The 20,639-nt window shown below is 39.2% G+C and overlaps 1 protein-coding gene and 1 long non-coding RNA gene across 3 annotated transcripts in view; both read left to right on the top strand.

Annotated features, from left to right (window-relative positions):
- The first annotated feature begins 241 nt into the window (after nt 1-241).
- LOC128472584 (uncharacterized) overlaps nt 242-20,639 on the top strand; it is a 52,572-nt gene continuing 32,174 nt past the window's right edge. The window contains exon 1 of the long non-coding RNA XR_008346181.1: nt 242-1,157. This is a non-coding gene — a long non-coding RNA (uncharacterized LOC128472584). The remainder of the gene's footprint in view (nt 1,158-20,639) is intronic.
- Nucleotides 3,281-12,505, top strand: DHDDS (dehydrodolichyl diphosphate synthase subunit). Of its 2 annotated transcripts, none has more exons than XM_053454485.1 (9): nt 3,281-3,395; nt 4,067-4,141; nt 4,263-4,379; nt 4,460-4,602; nt 5,036-5,152; nt 5,914-6,015; nt 6,501-6,615; nt 6,722-6,829; nt 11,824-12,505. In XM_053454485.1, the coding sequence occupies exons 2-9, from the start codon at nt 4,079-4,081 to the stop codon at nt 12,052-12,054; spliced, it is 996 nt and encodes a 331-aa protein (XP_053310460.1). In that variant the 5' UTR covers nt 3,281-3,395; nt 4,067-4,078; the 3' UTR covers nt 12,055-12,505. The 2 variants fall into 2 exon arrangements, with proteins under 2 accessions (XP_053310460.1, XP_053310461.1); XM_053454486.1 differs by lacking the exon at nt 3,281-3,395 and adding an exon at nt 3,427-3,477.

Here is a 20,639-nt window from a genome sequence, read left to right as displayed (position 1 = left end):
GCTCCACTTGCAGGTTGAATACAGGTACTGCATTCAACCATGCAAGTCAATGGAGCCCAGCTTTCTAATCACAATGTGATTAGTAAAATATTCAAAAAAAAAAAAAAAATGGAAAAAAATGGAAAAAAAAGGAAAAAAATAAAAGTTCTAACATTTAAAAATAATTATGCAGTGATGTCACTAGATGAACCATCCAGTACCAGCAAAATGTGTAAAAAAAATATAAATTTTTTTTAAAAAGTATTAAAAAAATAAAATAAAAAAATAAAGTTTATTATTTTGAGCAAGTGCTAAAATTTCTCAAAAATCTCAACAAAGAGTTAAAATAAAAGCACTTCAAATACCCAAGGGGTGTCTAATATAAAAAAAAATGGCTGATGGGGTAAATTGGAGTGGCCGAGCTCAAAGATAGGGCATAGGTACAGACTTTCCAAAATGGACAAAAAAAGCGCACTTCCCAAATGTGGCATTTTAAATCTCAAACAACACGACAAATCCATGCATGTCGGGTATCACTGCACTCAGGAGATGTTCCTGAACACACATTGGGGTGTTGTTTGACAGTGGCATATACCAGGACCTGTATATCTATAACTAAAGTACAATTTGTGTGAAAACAAAATAAAAAAAAATTACTATTACAAAGTTTGACAAAGTGTAGTTGTATAATTGGTGCATGGAAAGGGTTAAAATAACAGCATTTGGAATACCCTGAGGTGTCTAGTTTTCAAAAATATATGGTTTAAATGGGTTAAATTGAGTTAACCGGCTTCAAAGATATTCCAAAGAGGAGATGGAGGCAGAATGACCAAATGACCACCTGAATTACGCATGCCCCAAAAGTAGCCTTTTACCAGCCAAACAATCTGACAAACCCATGCATGTGGGGTATCGCTGTACTCAGGAGATGTTCCTGAACACACATTGGGGTGTTGTTTGACAGTGACATATACCAGGACCTGTATATCTATAACTAAAGTACAATTTGTGTGGAAAAAAAATAAAAAAAATTACTATTACAAAGTTTGACAAAGTGTAGTTCTATAATTGGTGCATGGAAAGGGTTAAAATAACAGCATTTGGAATACCCTGGGGTGTCTAGTTTTCAAAAATATATGGTTTGAATGGGTTAAATTGAGTTAACCGGCTTCAAAGATGTTCCAAAGAGGAGATGGAGGCAGACTGACCAGATTTGTTAAAAAAAGATTTGGAAATCATAAAACGCTGCTTGTACTTATTGCCCTATAACTTACAAAAAACAGCAAAAAAACATAAAAACATTGGGTATTTCTAAACTCAGGACAAGTAGTAGAATCTATTTAGCTAGTTTTTTTACTTGCTTTTTTAGGTGATTAAAAGATTTTTCAAATAAAAGTCATAAAATGTGTTTTTTTTCAATTTTTTACCATGTTTTTTTTTATTTTTTTTATAGTAAATAAGATGATACGATCAAAATAATGGTATCTGAAGAAAGCCCATCTTGTCCTGAAAAAAACAATATATAACTTATGTGGGTACACTAAATGGGTGAAGAGAAAATTACAGCTGAACACAAGCACCACAAAAGTGTCAAAACAGCCTCGGTCCCACAGGGTACAAAACGAAAAATGAGCCCGGTTCTTAAGGGGTTAAAGAGGTGTCGCTCAGGGCCCCAACGCCCAATTAAAGCCATATTTGGAATAGAGACAGTGGGGACCCTGAGCTATCAAATGAAGCTCCCTTGGAGGGACCCGGAGTGGCATGTTTCATGTTCCCCAGACTATGACTCCACAGGAGGTCCTAGGGGGATAATCCTATTGTATTGTTTGTGTATTCCCCTTGCTTGACCTGAAGGAGGACTTTGTGTGTTTCTCTGTTCCATTGTATGTTACATAGCTACATAAGGTTGAAAAAAGAACTCCATCAAAAAGTCCATGAAGTTCAACTTTTCTACCTAACCTTCCTACCCTTGATCCAAACAAAGCATTATTAAGCTACTTCGAATTCTGCCATCTGGAGGGAAATTCCTTATTGACTCAAGAAGCTCTAAAATATGAATTCTATTTATAGCCCTGTATGTCATACCTTTCTAAAAAAAATATCCAGGCCCCTTTTGAAGGCATGCCTTTATTGTCCTTACTGTAAAGAATCCCTTCCTTTGTCGTCTTTATATTGGCCCTGCATATATTTATATAAGGTTATCATATCCCCTCTTAGATGCCAGTTTTCCAGTGTATATAATTTTAACTTTTTTAGTCACTCTTCATAACTAGTATCTTCCAATCCCCTAATGAACTTTGTAGCCCTCCTTTGCACTTTTTCTAGTTCCATAATGTCCTTTTAAGGACCGGTGCCCAGAATTGCACAGCATATTCAAGGTGAGGTCTTACCACTGACCAGTAAAGAGGCAAGATGATATCCTCCTCCCATGAATCAACACCTTGTTTTATGTACGCCAAGACCTTTTTGGCCCTTGCAGCTGCTTGCTGACATTGTGTACTGCTGTCAAGATTGTTGTCTACCATTATTCCTAAATCCTTCTCATTGGTAGTTTCCCCCAAGGATATTCCATCAATAGTATAGGTTGCATTTTTATTATTTTTACCATAATGCATAACATTGCATTTATCTATGTTCAACCTCATCTGCCACTTGCGCGCCCAGTCCCCATCTCTGTCTAAATCCTCCTGCAAAGAAAAAACATCAAGATTAGTCTGAATTAACCTGCCTAATTTTGTGTCATCAGCAAAAACTGTGACATGGCTCTCAATGCAGCCTGAGAGATCATTTAGAAATACATTAAATAAAAATATATACAAACACAACACACACGCATATATATATATATATATATATATATATATATATATATATATATATATATATATATATATATATATATATATATATATATATATATATATATATATATATATATATATACACACACACAGACACATACATAGATATCGCATCCACAGGTGAATCTATTACCCAAATGTTAGATGTAAACTTTATTATATACGCAGCACCAGCCAAATATAATTTATCAAATAAAGTTATCGTTAATCTCGTTTTACCTCCCGAAGTAAAGTCATATATACCAATTGTAGCCACGTAGTGATAAATACTCAGTGAACGAATGTCTTATACAAAAACAGAACACGACATTTTGTTGGAGGCTAAGATTAGACGAAATGAGCGCCAAAGGTTTCACCATGGTCACCCCTCCTATTGGCTTACGAATTTCTCGTAGTGTTTTCTTTTGCGTTTAACAACTGGTTGGTGACGTTGCTAATAGTGTCATATGTGGAAGACGGATACTGTCATCGCGCGGCGACTGCTGCCTGTGAATGCGGAAGTGTGTCGTCTCCAGCATATGAAATAATTGATTCAGAGGAAAGAATCACCATAAAGTGGGTAGCAAGGGCACTGCAAAATAATATTGGCATTGGTATTGACGCCAACCGACTTTCCAAGCGCTTAATGTTTTTGGAGGTTGGTAGAAAGTTTGTTTTGGAGATACGGATGCAAATTGACTGGGCTTCTCAACCTGTCCTGTCATTCTGAAACAGTTATAAATGCTACCATCCCTTTTTTTAAATATGGTTGATTCCTTTTACTTGATACACAGCAGCTTTTTTTAATAACATATTTGATATTGGGGTTGATCTTTAGAATAGTAATTATAAAAGCAATGTTGGTGTACATATATGGTTGCTATGGTGATGTAGACCACTTAGCAGAAGAGAACAACTTCATATCTGAAAATGTTTCACCTAATTGTACTTCCTAATGGAGAAAATTGAGTATGAGGTAGCATTTATCTATTTTTTGTTTTTATGTATGCACTACTCAGATGAAGACTAAAATGTGTGTGTTTTTTTTGTTCTGTGAAAATTGTTTTAAATACATTTTTTTGATATTGTAAATCTAACCAAAGGTAAGTACTAAAGCAACTACTTCTGAATCTGTTAATGCTTAATTAATACAAGATTACAACAATATCAAAATGCCTGACTAGAGGTGTCAATTTGAGTCTTTAAATTTTGGGTGATGGACACTGTATGGCTCTTTTGTTTTTCAGGTGTGACAAATCATGTCGTGGATACGTGATAAGGAGCTGTCCATGATTGAGCGCCTGTGTGCAAATGTGCTAAAGGTTAGACATCTGTAATGTTACAGCTAATATTTACTACATAATATTGTGGCCATACAGCAGTTATGTAATTAGTCAATTTACTATAGCAGTAATTTTATTGACCTATTTTATTTCTTTCTAGGCTGGCCCAATGCCAAAACATGTTGCTTTCATCATGGATGGAAATCGTCGCTATGCCCAAAAGTGTCACGTAGAGAGGCAGGAGGGCCACTCACAGGGCTTTGAAAAGCTCGCAGAGGTTGAAGCAGTTCACAGATTGATTTTGCTTCATGTTGTGATGGAGTTGGCTTAGACGTTTATAATCTTTCTATTCTACAGACCTTACGTTGGTGTCTGAATCTGGGTATTTCTGAGGTGACTGTCTATGCCTTCAGTATTGAAAATTTTAAACGTTCAGAGGAAGAGGTAGCAGGTCTGATGGAACTTGCCCGCCAGAAGTTTACCCGACTACTGGAAGAGAAGTAAGGAAGTCAGTCGCTCACAATTAATTGCGCCCTAGTGGTTTGGTAATCGACTGAAACCAGCTATGGCTTATTATGACGCTATTGTTATTATTATTTATTATTATTATGACATTCACTAGAACTTCACTATAGATTTTGGCAAATTTGTGCAAGTTGTAATCACATATTAAAAATGTTTTCCTCCCCTGTTAAAAACTTAATGAAGTATTTTAATTGTAACGTTTACGGGATTTATATTTTGAGTTTTCTTTCAATTTATAACTGTCAGAGTGAAGTCAAGTAGTTAAGTCTGCAATTAGGTGAATATTTTAGTGATTAGTCAAATGTGCATGCAGTTTGATTATTTGAAGAATAGAAACCTTTAAATGCCAACTATATGTTATTGTACCTACACCTTATAATAGTTATACTATCAATGTTTTCTATACAGAGAAAAGCTACAGAAACATGGTGTACGTATTCGAGTTCTAGGAGACTTGAGTATGCTTCCATTGGACATTCAGAAATTGATTGCACAAGCAATGATGGAAACCAGAGCCTACTCCACGTAAGTGCGTAAGATTGTGTAAAAGCATGGAACCATGATCCTTAATAGGATTGTTCACTCCAGTCTATAACTGGTTAAAAATAATTTAGGTCTCCACGCTAGTTTGTTGTGCTTAACATTCTTATGTTTGAAACTGATTCTTGAAGCTACAGTTGAGACATGCTTACTGCTCCTTCAATTTAACTTTGTTACTGTTACAATTAACCGTTTGTCCTCTTAGGGCATACCTGTATGATCTTAAAACACGTGACAAAAAGCCCATTAGGACGTACGGGTAAATCCTGACTTGGTTGTACACAGATCAGGTTGCCTATTGACAGCATGGATTTTCCCCTGTTGGCAGAAGCCAGGATCACTGGCTTCTTGCCGACTGATCATGTGTAACTGCGCTCGCCGTCACAGTCGTTCAAGGAATGAATAAGGCACAATATTTTGGTCCTTTGGCTTTGCGAAACCCGCCAGGACTGAAGGGGTTAAGAGAGGTAGATTGTAATACTGACTGTATTAAAAAAATCAGACTGCACTGCTTCTGTACGAATCAGTTTTAGCTCCTCCATAGTACCAATAGCAACCATAACAGAAGGATAATATTTTATAGCACAAGTCATGAAGTTTTACTATTCCTTTTAATATAGGATATTTGTGTATGATTCAATCAATCTTGTGTACCTTTTACCCTTCAATGCTAAGCACCAGCATTAAATATGGAACCACATGCGTGGAAATTTGAAAGTTGTATGCTACCCATTATCTGTTAACAGGTGTTTTCTTAATGTTTGCTTTGCCTACACATCCCGACATGAGGTCACAAATGCAGTGAGAGAGGCTGCCTGGGGAGTTAAAGAGGGACTGCTGGATCCAAGGTATCCCCAACAAATACCTGAATGTTTTGTGTATACAAAATGGATTCTAAGTACTGTTTCCCCATGGTTTATATATGTTTTAGCTTTATCGTCTGCCAACTTTTTCTCACTCGCCTGATGAGGTTTTATAGGGTAATTAAATACTTCAACCTCCTGATATCACTGAATTATGATGCTGGAACTCGCATAAAGTTCCCTGTACATTGCATTCTTGGTTTAAATTAAAGTTGCTTCCTTTTATAGAATTATGTATTATGCAGGGCCAACTCAGGCTTTGTTCCATGAGAAGCCCACTGGGGTTTACCCTTAATAAGGTATAGTGAAGTCATAGTGTTGAAATGTTAAACTACTTAAAGTTTAGTCTAAATTAGTGAGTACACCCCCCTTTCTTCTTGACAGAACATTTTTTTTCCCCCCAATCTCTCACTAAATAATTTCCCCATTAAATTATATTTTGAATACCATTTTATTTGTGTTTTCTCCAGTGATGTGTCAGAGTCTCTCCTGGACCGCTGTCTCTACACCTCAAGTTCTCCTGATCCAGACCTTCTTATCCGTACCTCAGGGGAGGTCCGACTCAGTGACTTCCTTCTCTGGCAGGCAAGCTTTTTTTTTATTTATTTTTTATTTATTTATTTTTTTTCTTGTCTCCAACAACAGTCATTCCATATGCCTATTTCCCATTCCACTGTCTCTCTTGATCTAGACATCGCATTCCTGTTTGGTCTTCCAGTCTGTCCTGTGGCCAGAATATTCCTTCTGGAACTTATGTGAGGCAGTCCTGAGATACCAGTATAACCACGCTGCCATCCAGGTGGGGGTTTTTTTCTTCTGTATTCATATGAAAATGTTTGCTGTGGGATGATACAGAAAACAGCAAGATACATGTCAACAAATCCACATCTAAAGGTATAATGTTGTGTCTCTGAAATCTGTAAAGCTTTGCAGGTTAAAAATGATCGTCGAGGACATGCAAATAAGGCAAACTGTATGTTGCTTATCTAACACCGTATTTTTTTTTTTACTAGACAATAAATGAGAACAATAAATCATCACACCTTAATAACCAGGGTTTTTCCAAACCGGATACTTTCTTCTGGGATTATTCTTTTTCACGTATAGTTAATGTGGGAGGATAAACTTTGTAATTGCATCAGATTTTAAACAGTGCTTAGTGAATAAACATTGCAAAGAGTAAAAGAGTTGCATTGGAGCAGTTTAGTAATTGTACGTATAGATACTTTAAGGTACACTCCAACCTTCATATATATAAAAGAGTCGGGAACAAGAGAAAACCAATGTGGATAAATAAAAACGTAAAGGGGAAATAAATGGCAAAAAAGGCATTTAAGCTACTAAAACAGGAAGGCAGTGAGGAAGCACTAAAAAGTTATTGGGGGAAAAAAATAAAATATGTAAAAATCAGATAAAAGCAGCAAAAGTGGAGACAGACTCATTGCCAAAGAGAGTAAAACAAACCCCAAAATGTTCTTTAACTATGTAAAAAGGTTAAAAATGAAAGCGTTGGCCCCTTAAAAAGTATTGAGGGAGAAGTTATAGACGGGGATCAGGAAAAAGCTAATATATTAAATATGAGCTCAAGACTGGATCGGGGTGAATCGCTAGATGTCATATATCTTGATTTTTCCAAAGCTTTTGATACGGTGCCACATAAAAGGCTGGTACATAAAATGAGAATGCTTGGGCTGGGGGAGAATGTGTGTATGTGGGTAAGTAACTGGCTCAGTGATAGGAAACAGAGGGTGGTTATTAATGGTACATTCTCTGAGTGGGTGACTGTTACTAGTGGGGTACCACAGGGGTCAGTTTTGGGTCCTATTCTTTTTAATATATTTATTAATGACCTTGTAGAGGGATTGTATAGTAAAGTATCAATCTTTGCAGACGATACTAAGCTCTGTAACGCGGTTAACACAATAGAGGACAGTGCACGATTACAAATGGATCTGGATAGGTTGGAGGCTTGGGCTGGGATGTGGCAGATGAGGTTCAACACAGATAAATGTAAGGTTATGCACATGGGGAAGAAAAATCCAGGCTGGGAATATGTATTAAATGGGAAAACACTGGGGGACGACTGACATGGAAAAGGACTATGTTACTATATGTACTTTAATGCTTATAACAGTGTCCCATTTAAATGAACACTTCTTCCACCTTGCAAATGAAGAAAGGGATTTAGTAGAATCCCCCCATGTATCTGACAGCTCCCCCATCCCTGAATACGTCACTTACTATCCGGCACACACACAGGCATCCAATGCTGGCTTGCATCATAGTTCCAGGGGCATAATGAGATGTCAATAGGAGTGGAATGCTTTTCTGCCAGTGATTGGCTGCTTCAAGCATCCAAAACTGGGATGAGAACCAGGCCATGGAAATTATGGCAGGCTGGAGCTGTTCTTAAAGGTGAATGCATTTTTCCCTGCCATTCCAGGTGACACTACTGATAGGACAGGACTCAAGTTCAAAAGCCCCTATCAGTAGTGTCACCAGGGAAAAGAAGCTCTTGATAAGTAGAACTTTCTGTTTTGGACAGCTAAATAATGTCTATTAAAGTATTTACAAAGCACTTCAATATGCATTTTACATTGTTAGGGCTACTTGGGGGCAGTAAAGTGTTTTTCACAAACAAAACTCAGATGCAATTATAGAAATATTGAAAAGGTCAATGCCATTGCATCCCTAGGGACCGATTATTTATAAATCACATAGTCGCACCTTAAGACTTGAGAAAATGATTTTAATTACTATACAAGACTTGTAATTTATACATACAAATGTTGCTTTTCTTATCTGACCTTGTTCATGCATATGATTCATTTTAACAGCGACCATATGCATGTAAATGACTTTAATTGGATATTTCTTGTCTGCCTAAGTCTTCAGGCAGCCAGTAACAACCTATTACCCGTTGATCGCTGTGTACACGAAAGTTTGCAGCAACATTTATCACTGGACATGCTGTCACTTCCCCCAGTGCGAAGATTTGGGGACATATTAGTATGCCCAATGGCTGTAAGTGATTAAAAGCTTAATACACAATGCCAAATTTGAGTGATTTGTACCTGATTCTACAGCTGCAATTATTTTATGCATAGTAACAAAACAAAACTCTCCAACCGGGAAGCAACCTATATAAAAACTAACAACTATGTAATAATTTGTGTCTTGTGTGCTTTATTTATCTCTCATTCATGGTTTGCTGTTGCCACTCTAGATGGTATGTGGGTTACATAACAAGTATTGTTGTCAATGTTTTTGCCAGTTGAACTCCTCCTGTATCGCATGTATCTTTTGATGTTACCGAGGGCACACCTCCAGTGATCTCACAAGCAATTCAATATGCCTGTTAAATGCAAAATCTTAGTTCAGTCTCTCTCTACCCACCATCGTGCATGGATGGGGCAATCTGTGGTGTGCTGGGTTATGTTGGGCCTTTTGGTTGCAGGTTAGTCTTGGGAAGTGTTGCATTGTATGTTGGGCTATCACTATTGTAGGTTTTGACTTTGTGTTTTGGTTTCTTATTAAATATCTGTTAAAGTAGACAAACATTTGTGATATATTTTTAGATTTGGTTTAACACCACATGGTACTTGCCCCCTTTGTGGATTTCGCTTATTTGTCACAGTTTCATGTTTCAGATCATCCAACTAATTTTAGTATGACAAAGACAACATGCGTAAACACAAAATGCAGCGTTTAAATTTCAATTAATGAAGGTAGAGTTAATCAGAACTTATGTATTGCCCTTGCTAAAAAGTAATTGCCCCTAAACTAAATTACTAGTTGTGCCAACCTTGGCGGCAACAACTGCAATCAAACGTTTGCGAAAACTAGCAATGAGTGTTTTACATCATTGTGTAGGATTTTTGGCCTGCAATTCTTGGCAGAATTATTTTAATTCAGTTTTTCATTTTTCGAGAATGAATTGCATGCCAGATGATCTCAATCGGATTCAGGACAGGACTTTGACTAGGCCACTTCAAATACTTTTCTGTCATTTTGAGCCGTCCAGAGGTGGACTTGCTTGTCTACTTCAGATCATTGTCCTCCTGCATAACCCAACTGTGCTTGAGCTTTAGGTCATAAACTGATGGCCAGACATTCTCATGGAATTCATGGTTCCATCAATTATGGCAATTTACCCAGGTCCTGAAGTGGCAAAGCAGCTCCAGACCATCACATGACCACCACTATGTTTGATCGTTGGTATGATGTTCTTATTGTGGAATGCTATGTTATGTTCCACTTTTGACTCATCAGTCCACAGAATATAATCCCAAAAGTCATGGTTGTCATCAAGATGTTTTTTTGGTAAATTTGAGGCAAGCCTTTGTATTCATTTTGTTCAGCAATGGTTTTCACCTTGCAACTCTCCCATGGATACCATGGCTTCTGTGATACCATGAACACTGACCTTAACTGAGGCAAGTGGGGCCCACAGCTCTTTACATGTTAGTCTGGGGTTGTTGTGTTTTTTTTGTGTGTGACCTCCTGGATGAGTTGCCGATGTGCTCTTGGAGGTAGGCCCCCCCCACTCCTGGGATGGTTCACCACTATTTCTCCATTTCTAGGTAATGACTCTCACTATAGTTTGCTGGAGTCCCGGAGCCTTTGTTTGTCATCTAACAGTATGTAAAGCATTAAGTCATTGACATCTGTTTCATTAGATCGTGGCATCATGTGCTGCTTTTGGGGACCTTTTAGCCTAGTTCACTTTGCAAGACAGGTTGATAAGATTCAACAGGGCTGGCAGTAATCACCCTCGATGAAAGTATTCCGCCGAAACCTTGGGGGTTCTCCATTTTACGGCTCTCTTGTCAATGGTATTGCTTTTTATTATTTCTTATTGTTGTGTTTTTTTTTTTGTTATACTTCTTACAGTACAGTATTGTTTTCATTGTGTAATTAATAGCATCTTTTCTTTATGGTAATCATCTCTGGGTATGTCTATTGAAATGGAACCCAATTATGAACAGTTTGGCTAATTGATTGATTTAGTAACTAAGGGGGCAATTGCTTGTTTCACTTAGGACCAGGCTTCTATATGTGAAATCATAATTTGAAAAGTGCATTTTTGTGTTTACTTGTATTATCTTGCCTAATATTAAAATTAGTTGGATCTGAAACATTTAAGTGTGACAAATATGCAAAAAAAAAATATTTTTCCACCGTATTTGTATCTCATGCTGATGATTTGGGCCTGCTACAGCAGTCTTTTGTAATTAAAATCATGTTCCCCGGTTCAAGTGCCACAGTGCAAGCTAATTTAAACTCTTATTTTGGTTGTAGCTAAACCCTTTGTGCATTGACAAATCTCCTTCTGTTGCTGGCAAGTCTAGCTGTAGTGTATGGTTGTCTGAAAAACCTTAATGAAAATGTCTTGAGCTTTAAAGTTAACATTAACTATGGCATCCTTATGTCCTTTACTATACTGTTTGCTATTAATATTTTTGTGCTGTTAATATTGAATGACAAGCTCTGTTGTGTGACTTTCCTATATCATTAAACAACGTATTGGCAAACGTGGCTGTAACGGTACTCAGCATTATGAGTAGGAGATTTAAATAATACATTTGAAAATAGTGCACAATAGCCTTTCTGGTTTTCATCAGCAGATCATGACAACAGCCGGCATTCTACATGAACTTTAGGCTAGTAATTGCAAGCAGTAATATGACATTGCATCTCTCTACTTACCAGTTTTAGACTGATTTTGTTCCACATACATTTATTTTCTTCTGCTTGTATAAAACTTTTCCTCCACGGTTCATGTTTTTTCAGAAAGCCAAGGAAATTCAGGTGCAGGAGCAAGCGCGACATGAGTTGGAGCGCGACCAAGCCTGGGTTCAAGAGAAACTGTGGAGTGAGGAGCACACTGGTGGAAATAACAAGCTACTTTCCCAGAAACTACTGCAGCAGTGCAAAGCAGAGAGGGAAAAAAGGATACAGACTTTCGTACAAGCTCTGGAAAGGAAACAATGGGATATTCTTGAGGGTCTCTGTACAACGTAATGGACAGGGGAGCAGTACTGTCTTACTGTGGACATGTACCTTTTAGAAACCATTTTGTCCCCTAGCCACAAATAAATACTTTGGTTATCCAAGTCTGGACATGTATGTCAATTACTTGTGTGTAATGTTACACACCCTCAGTAAATGCAGAATATCCTCTCATCTTACAGAATAAACCCTGTAGATAACCCATGTCTGTTCTGCATGTACGCTTGGTTGTAAAATAACCAAACATCTAAAATACATTCATTTAATTTATTAATCATAAAAGTATAATGGTGACATTTCTATTTTATGGATATACCGAAGATCTGCAGATTATGCTGAATGGTTGGCTATTCATTTTCAATACTTAGACATGGTAACCCACCCATAGTATGTTGGGGAAGGAGCCTCTGATTAAATATTGTGTATTTTATAACAAAGTGTATTAAATTAGATTTCTGCCACACATTGTTCTTCTTTTCTCATTTCCTTTTTTGTGGTTAGTTTACGTACACAAAACATAGACAGATAGGGCTTCTTATGGAAAACTTCTTATATGTATAGTCATTTGGTGTGGATATCCTTAGAAGAACTACTTTAAGAACAGGTTCCCAGACTTGCACTGCATATTTAAGGTGTGGTCTTACCATTGACTTGTATGAGGCAAAACATATTTTCTCTAATGTCCATGTGGCAGCAGGAGCTTATGCACCATGGAGCCGCTGCAAGATAGAAAGCACTGTTATCCAGGTGCCTTGATACTTTTTATTCTGCTGTTCTAAACAGCATGAAGGATTTTTGCCGCATGAGTTGTATGCTGCCATCTTCTTTTAAGGTATGTTGAAATCTCTCTGTTCTAAGTCCTGGGTGGCTGCTAAGAGTATGTTATAAGCTCATAGGTAGGCTTTTATCCTGGCTATCCCTATATATAATAAGTATAGAATTATACACACGCCGCAGGGGACCTAGATCCTCCTGTCTGGCAGCCGGTGGACGTCCGCAGGATGCACGCAGACATCCTCTTCTGCCGGGGGATCTATGACGGTGTGACATGACCTTCCGGTGCTCCATCACCGACTGCCAGAGGGGAGGATCCAGGTCCCCTGCAACGCTGCTATTTGAGGTCTGATTATAAGATGTGTTTTTCAGAGTATCACAGATACTCATTCATTCCCTCATTCACACATACTAATCATTCAGATATTCATTCCCTCAATCACGCATACTCGTTCATACATCCCTCCCCAACCCCTTTACCTGAACTGCAGTGCTCTTGGCACCGCTCGCAAACTTCCTCAGGGACTGCTACTTCTCTCTGCATTGCTCGCACTCCTCTCGGCCCGCCCAGGGGAAGCGGGAACGGAGCAGACTCGTGACGTGACAAATTCATGTGACTCCACTGGGAACCTGCTTCCCCTGGTCAGAACAAGAGACGCTGTGTGTATGTGCAGGAAATGTGAAGGCAGTCTTGCGGCAGTGCGCGGGATTACCAGGACCCACAGGTATATTGTGTGACCGCCTGCTCCCGCCCAAAACACACAGAATACCGCCCACACCCGCAGGTTTTTTTGACGGGTCCCGATGCAGTCCTCTACTGCACACTTAGGGCAGGTATCCACCTGATAAGAATGAAAGTTGGGCTAGTCGAGATCTGTAAAATGTGCCCACAGTTCATTTATGTTAGTACGAAGTTGAAAGAAATTAAAAAAGTAGAATATCTATGCCACTAAATTTGTCCTTCATAGACATCAATAAGACTGCCGTGTCGTATCTCCCTTCTGTACCATTGGGTGTACGGGTATTTGGGGACATGAGGATTACCCAACCAGTAATTTGTCAGTAAAGAAAGGCGTAGGGAGTAGATGGCGGGTCAAGTCGGGAATTCAAGAACTTTGCTCACCAATAGAATTTTCAGGATGTCACCAGCAGTCCTAATTACCCTAGATCCAATGGTTTGGCAGAGCGTGGTGTCCAGTCAGCCAAGCACCTCCTAGAGAAATGTGCATGTGATGGTTCTGACATTTAGACAGGCTTACTCAATCTGCGCAATACACCCAGGGATGGTAATACCAAGGCTTACTCAATCTGGCTTACTCAATCTGCGCAATACACCCAGCCTTCTCCTATGGTCCCTTCCCAGCTCCTGCCAAGAGTTAAGACTGATGTTCAGGTCACATTTATGCAAAAAAACAAAAAGGAAAAGTGAGCCATGACAAATCTGCCAGACGCCTATCTCCTCTGGAGCCTGGGCAGGTGGTAAGGATGGAGTCAACAAATGGCTTTGACAAACTGGCTACGGTTTATGGAAAGGTCCCACAATCCAACAGCTATGTTGTCCACTCCAATTTAAGGAACATGTCTGGCCGCTCCCTTTGGGTGAACATCCGCCATCCACAGAAAAACGGTCACTTAACGACCTTTGACAGTCCTGAACCGTCATTAAATTAAATAAGCTTAGAAAGTGATCAACGATGTCGAGGCATTCAGTAACGCCAAGATCGGCATCATGTCTGGCCCCTCCCCGGGGTGTCAACATTTATTGTTTTTTTTTAATGGGCGCCGCCCGTTTTAAAAGAGTTTAGAAGGCGATCAACGATCACCTCCTAAACTTCAATGGTGTCCCATTCAGCGACACCAAACACCCACCCCAGGACACGTCGTGACCGCTCCGGAGAGCAGTCACAACCACCACTGGGAGTGATTCTGTCACTCACAAGATGGCGGCGCCCATTAAACAAAAACAATAAAGTTGAAAAGAATCTTTAGGAGAGTCTCTCCAGATCCTCCTGAGAATCTGGCTCTACTTGCAGGTTGAATACAGGTACTGCATTCAACCATGCAAGTCAATGGAGCCCGGCTTTCTAATCACTATGTGATTAGTAAAATATAAAAAATTGCTTAAAAAAAGTGCTAACATTTAAAAATAATTATGCAGTGATGTTGCCAGAGGAACCATTCAATACCAGCAAAATGTAAAAAAAATTTTTAAAAAGTCCAAAAAAAAATAAAATAACTAAAATAAAAAATAAAGTTTATTATTTTGAGCAAGTGCTAAAATTAGCGCTTTATCTTCTCAAAAATCTCGACATAGAATTAGCTTTAAAATAAAAGCATTTCAAGTACCCAAGGGGTGGCTAATTTAATTTAAAAAAAATGAATGGTTTGATGGGGTAAATTGGAGTGGCCGGGCTCAAAGATAGGGCATAAGCACAGCCTAACCAAAATGGAGAAAAAAGCGCACTTCTCTAAATGTGGCATTTTAAATCCCAAACAACTCAACAAACCCATTCATGTGGGGTATCACTGAGCTCGGCAGATGTTGCTGAACACATATTGGGGTGTTGTTTGATAGTGACTCATACCAGGAGCTATGAATTCATTCCTGAAGTACGATTTGTGTAAAAAAGATACAAAAAAAATATACTACCACAAACTTTGGCAAAGGCAAGTGGCAGAATCTCATATATAAAAAGGGTTAAAATACCAGCATTTGCAATACCTTGGGATGTCTTGTTTTTAAAAATATATGGTTTGATGGGGTAAATTGAATTATCCAGCTTCAAAGATGGCCCACTTAGGACATGAGGGCAGTAGGACAATAAAGTTCCAAGTTGAAAACTGCACACTCCCCAAATGTGGCATTTTAAATCCCAAACAAGCCAGCAAACCCATGCATGTGGGGTATAACTGAACTCGGGAGATGTTGCTGAACACATATTGGGGTGTTGTTTGCCAAACTTTGGCAAAGGCTGGTGGTAGAATATCATGCATGAAAAGGGTTAAAATACCAGCATTTGAAATACATTGGGGTGTCTAGTTTTCAAAAATATATGGTTTGATGGGGTAAATTGAAGTAGCCGGCTTCAAAGATGTTCCAAAGAGGAGATAGAGGCAGAATGACCAAATGCTAAAAGTCTGTGTTGAAAACCTGAATTACGCATGTCCCAAAAGTATCCTTTTACCTGCCAAACAATGAGACAAACCTTTGCATGTGGGGTATCACCATACTCAGGAGATGTTGCTGAACACATATTGGGGTCTTGTTTGACAGTGACATATACCAGGACCTAAACTAAAGCGCAGTATTAAAGAAGGTGTGCATGATGACAGTAGTAATGTGGGAAACACTGCTTCTTGTAGGTGTATGCTACAAAGCACCCAACATTCGAAAAGGCATAGGAGATTTTAATTATCCAGATATAGATAGGAATAGTGGAACTTGTTCCACTAAGGGCAGCAAGTTTCTGAACCTGCTTAATGACCAATGTATGTCACAATTAGTAGAGACCCCAACCAGAATGCATCTGGGAATAACTAACAATGAAGAACTTATGTCAAACATCAAAGAAAAACACTTGGGGAAAAGTGACCATAACATGTTTCATTTGAGATTAATTCCGAAAAGCAAATGGGTAACTGCTCTGCCAGAACACTTACCGTATTTGCTCGATTATAAGACGACCCTGATTATAAGACGACCCCCCAAAATCTGAATACTAACTTATGAAAAAAAAGAAAAAGCCTGAATATAAGACGACCCTGTAGGAAAAAAGTTTTACCAGTAAATGTTAATTCATGTAAACTATGTGAACAATTGTTTGTTAATAAAAGCTATGATTGAGAAAAATATTTTGTTTTTATTTCCTTTTTTTTTTCAACCTACCCCCCCAGTTATGCACATCTGCCCCCAGGCTTGCCTCTCTGCCCCAGAAATGCCTTATACCCCATATATGCCACTCTGCCCCATGATATGCCTTTTAACCCTCTAAATGCCACTGTGCCCCATGATACGCCTTTTAACCCTCTATATGCCACTGTGCCCCATGATATGCCTTTTGACCCCCTATGTGCCACTCTGCCTCCAGAAATGCCTTATACCCCTATATACCACTCTGGCATTTAGGGGGTTAAAAGGCATATTATGGGGCAGAGTGGCATATAGGGAGGTAAAAGGCATTTCAGGAGGCAGAGTGGCATTAAAGGGGTTAAAAGGCATTTCACAGAGCACTCTGCCTCCAGAAATGCCTTACACCCCCCATTTAACACTCCCTCCCCCTCCCTCCTCCAAACTTACCAGTGCTTCTGAGTTGGGGGGGGCGCATACCACAGGAGGATCCAGGTCCCCTGCATCTGAGCCCCCGGTGCTTAGTCCGGGCAGCATGTAGAGCTCCACGCGAATCGCGTAGAGCTCTACACGCTGCCCGGACTAAGCACCGGGGACTCAGAAGCACCGGTAAGTTGGGGGGGGGCATAACACAGGAAGATTCAGGTCCCCTGCATCAGGTCCCCTGCATCTTCCTGTGTTTTGCTCCACACGTAGCCCGGACTAAGCACCGGGGACTCAGAAGCACCGGTAAGTTGGGGGGGGGGGTTAACACAGGAGGATCCAGGTCCCCTGCATCACTGCGGGGGATCTGGATCTTAGTCTCATAATCAGACCTATTTGAGGTCTGATTATAAGACGACCCTGATTATAAGACGAGGGGTATTTTTCAGAGCATTTGCTCTGGAAAAAACCTCGTCTTATAATCGAGCAAATACGGTAATTTCAGAAGGGCAAACTTTGACAGGCTAAGGTCAACCATGGAATGTATAGACTGGGATGGATTGTTCTCTGGACTAAACACAGAGGACACATGGAATACCTTGAAGCATACATTACACATTGCAAAATTACACATCCCAATATATACCAATAAGAATCAAATACAAAAGAAGCAAATCAAAACCAATGTGGCTTACCAGAAAAGTAAAAAAGGAAATAAGAAATAAATCAATGGTATTTAAGCATTATAAAAGCGAGGGATCATCAGTATCATTTATGGCATACAAAGATGCCAACAAAGCCTGCAAACAGGCCATTAAATGGCAAAATTGGAAAATGAGGAACTAACTGCCACGGAGAGTAAAACTAATCCTAAGAAAACTTTCAAGTATGTAAATGGCAAAAAGTTAAAGGTAGAGAAAGGAAACTTGGTTAGTGAAAACAGAGAGAAAGCTAACATCTTAAATACTTTTATTCTTCTGTTTATACCAAGAAAGAAACAATGATGGAGCCCCTGCTGACAAATATTAAGGAACCATTACAGCAAACATGCGATTGGCTGACGCAAGAAAAAGTGCTCAAGCAATTGAATACTGTTAAGGTAGACAAGGCCCCTGGACTGGATGGTATACACCCAAAGGTACTTAAGGAGCTAAGCCTAATTCTGTCTCAACCATTATTATTGATCTTTAGGTATTCTTTCAGTTCAGGCATGGTTCCATTAGATTGGCACAAGGCAGATGTTGTGCCCATATTTAAAAAGGGATCAAAATCTCAACCGGACAATTACAGGCCAGTGAGCTTAAGATCAGTAGTGGGGAAATTATTTGAAGGGGTTGCTAAAGATATGCATTCAAGAACATATCTTGATCCAGAATCCAATTAGTGGAAGTCAACATGGATTTGTGAAAGTCAGGTATTGTCAAACCAACTTATTAGCATTCTATAAAGAAGTTTGTAAAAATATAGATCTGGGTGTGGCCATAGATGTGATTTTTCTGGACTTTGCTAAGGCATTTGATATTGTGCCACATAAAAGGTTACTCTGCAAATTAACAGACATAGGTTTAGGGACAAATGTCTGTATTTGGATCATAAATTGTCTAAAAGACAGAAGACAGAGAGTTGTGAATGGATGTTTCTCAGACTGTACACATGTATTAAGTGGAGTGCTTCAAGGGTCTGTCCTGGGTCCTCTTCTTTTTATTTGTTTATAAATGATCTCCCAAGCTGCATTGAGAGCCATGTCACAGTTTTTGCTGGGCGTGCAAGTGGCAGATGAGGTTTAACATAGATAAATGCAAAGTTATGCACTATGGTAAAAATAATAAAAATTCAACCTATACTATGAATGGAATATCCCTGAGGATTGTGTAAAATCGCCTTACTAACTTCCTCTCCTCTAATTCCCTCCTTGACCCCCTACAGTCTAGTTTCAAACCCCTTCACTCTACTGAAACAGCTCTAACAAAAGTCTCCAATGACTTGCTTTCTGCCACAGCAAAAGATCACGTCTCCATTCTAATACTATTGGATCTCTCTGCTGCTTTTGATACTGTTGATCACCACCTTCTTCTTGACTCAGTTGCTTCTGCAGGCATTCAAGATACAGCTCTCTTCTGGATCTCCTCATGTTTAACCGTTCCTTCTCTGACAGCTTCTCTGGCAAGACATCATTACCCCTTCAACTTTCGGTTGGCGTCCCACAAGGGTCTGTCCTTGGCCCTCTGCTATTCTATCTTTATGCTTCATCCCTTGGCAAACTAATCAACTCATTTGGCATCCAGTATCATCTATATGCAGACGATACCCAAATCTACCTGTCTTCTCCTGATCTCTCTCCATCTCTCATGTCCTGTATTACAAATTGCTTGTCTGCTATTTCTTCATGGATGTCACAACGCTGCCTGAAACTTAATCTTTCTAAAACAGAACTCATTATCTTCCTTCCTTCCATCTCCACTCCACTACCCAAATTCTCTGTCACCATTAACAACACGATTATCTCTCCTACTAACCAGGCCCGATGTCTCGGGGTCATCGTTGACTCTAACCTCTCCTTCATCCCTCACATTCAGTCCCTCGCCCATTTCTCACTCAAGAATCCACAAAAACTCTCTCCTCTACATTCTGTCCTAAATGCTGCTGCTAGGCTTATCTTCCTTGCACGCCGCTTCTCTCCTGCTTGCCCACTCTGTGAAACCCTCCACTGGCTCCCTATTACCTTTAGAATTAAATTTAAAATCCTGGTACTAACATACAGTGCCCTCCATACATTTCTGCCCTCATAAGCAAATACTACTCGATCCTTACGTTCTTCCCATGGGCTAAGGCTCTCCTCCTCACTTATCACCTCTTCCTTTTCCCGTCTACAAGATTTCACTCGGACTGCCCCATATCTCTGGAATCTACTTCCAACGAACCGTCAGCATTCACCCTCCCTCCCAACGTTCAAGAAACATCTCAAAACTCACTTCTTCAGAGAAGCATACCATCTTAGCTGCTAGAACCTCCTTGTCATTTATACAGCCACCACACTACCTCTCACCTTTTCTCTGTGCCTTATGTTTGTCACCCCATTCCCTTAAGATTGTAAGCTTGCGAGCAGGGCTCTCTTCACCTAATGTATCGGTTTGTCTTAGTCTGTCAATTCTTCTTGTCATACCCCTTGAATATATGTATTGTATTACGCGCTGCGTAAATTGTTGGCGCTATATAAATAAATAATAATAATAATAATACTTTTTGCTTCTTTATTAACTATACATATAATAGTGCACTTAAGTCAACACCTGTGCTGCAAGATTACTGGTGTGAACCAGACAAAAACATAATTGGTTACTTTGACCACTTCCCTTAAATATTTCATTCCCATTAGTATTACATCATTATTACATAAAAAAATCATATTTTTTAGGTTTTAGTACACTGATGTGTTTTTACCCAATAGTTTTGTGCTCTAATTAAATCATAAACATTTTTCATCTTTATGGAAAAAAAGAAAAACTGGTATCATTAACAAGTAGTGACAATTGGCGTGCCAGGCACATCAGGG

Source organism: Spea bombifrons, chromosome 2 (assembly GCF_027358695.1).
Source record: "Spea bombifrons isolate aSpeBom1 chromosome 2, aSpeBom1.2.pri, whole genome shotgun sequence".
In the NCBI taxonomy this organism is placed as follows: domain Eukaryota; kingdom Metazoa; phylum Chordata; class Amphibia; order Anura; family Pelobatidae; genus Spea; species Spea bombifrons.
Note: the sequence above shows the minus strand (reverse complement) of the source record. Positions and strands in the feature narration are given on the sequence as shown.

Coding starts and splice junctions, on each gene's coding strand:
- DHDDS (XM_053454485.1), top strand. CDS start 4,079: ATGTCGTGGATACGTGATAAGGAGCTGTCCATGATTGAGCGCCTGTGT. Junction 4,380..4,459: donor GCTTTGAAAAGCTCGCAGAG/GTTGAAGCAGTT, acceptor TCTATTCTACAG/ACCTTACGTTGGTGTCTGAA. Junction 6,830..11,823: donor ATAACCACGCTGCCATCCAG/GTGGGGGTTTTT, acceptor ATGTTTTTTCAG/AAAGCCAAGGAAATTCAGGT.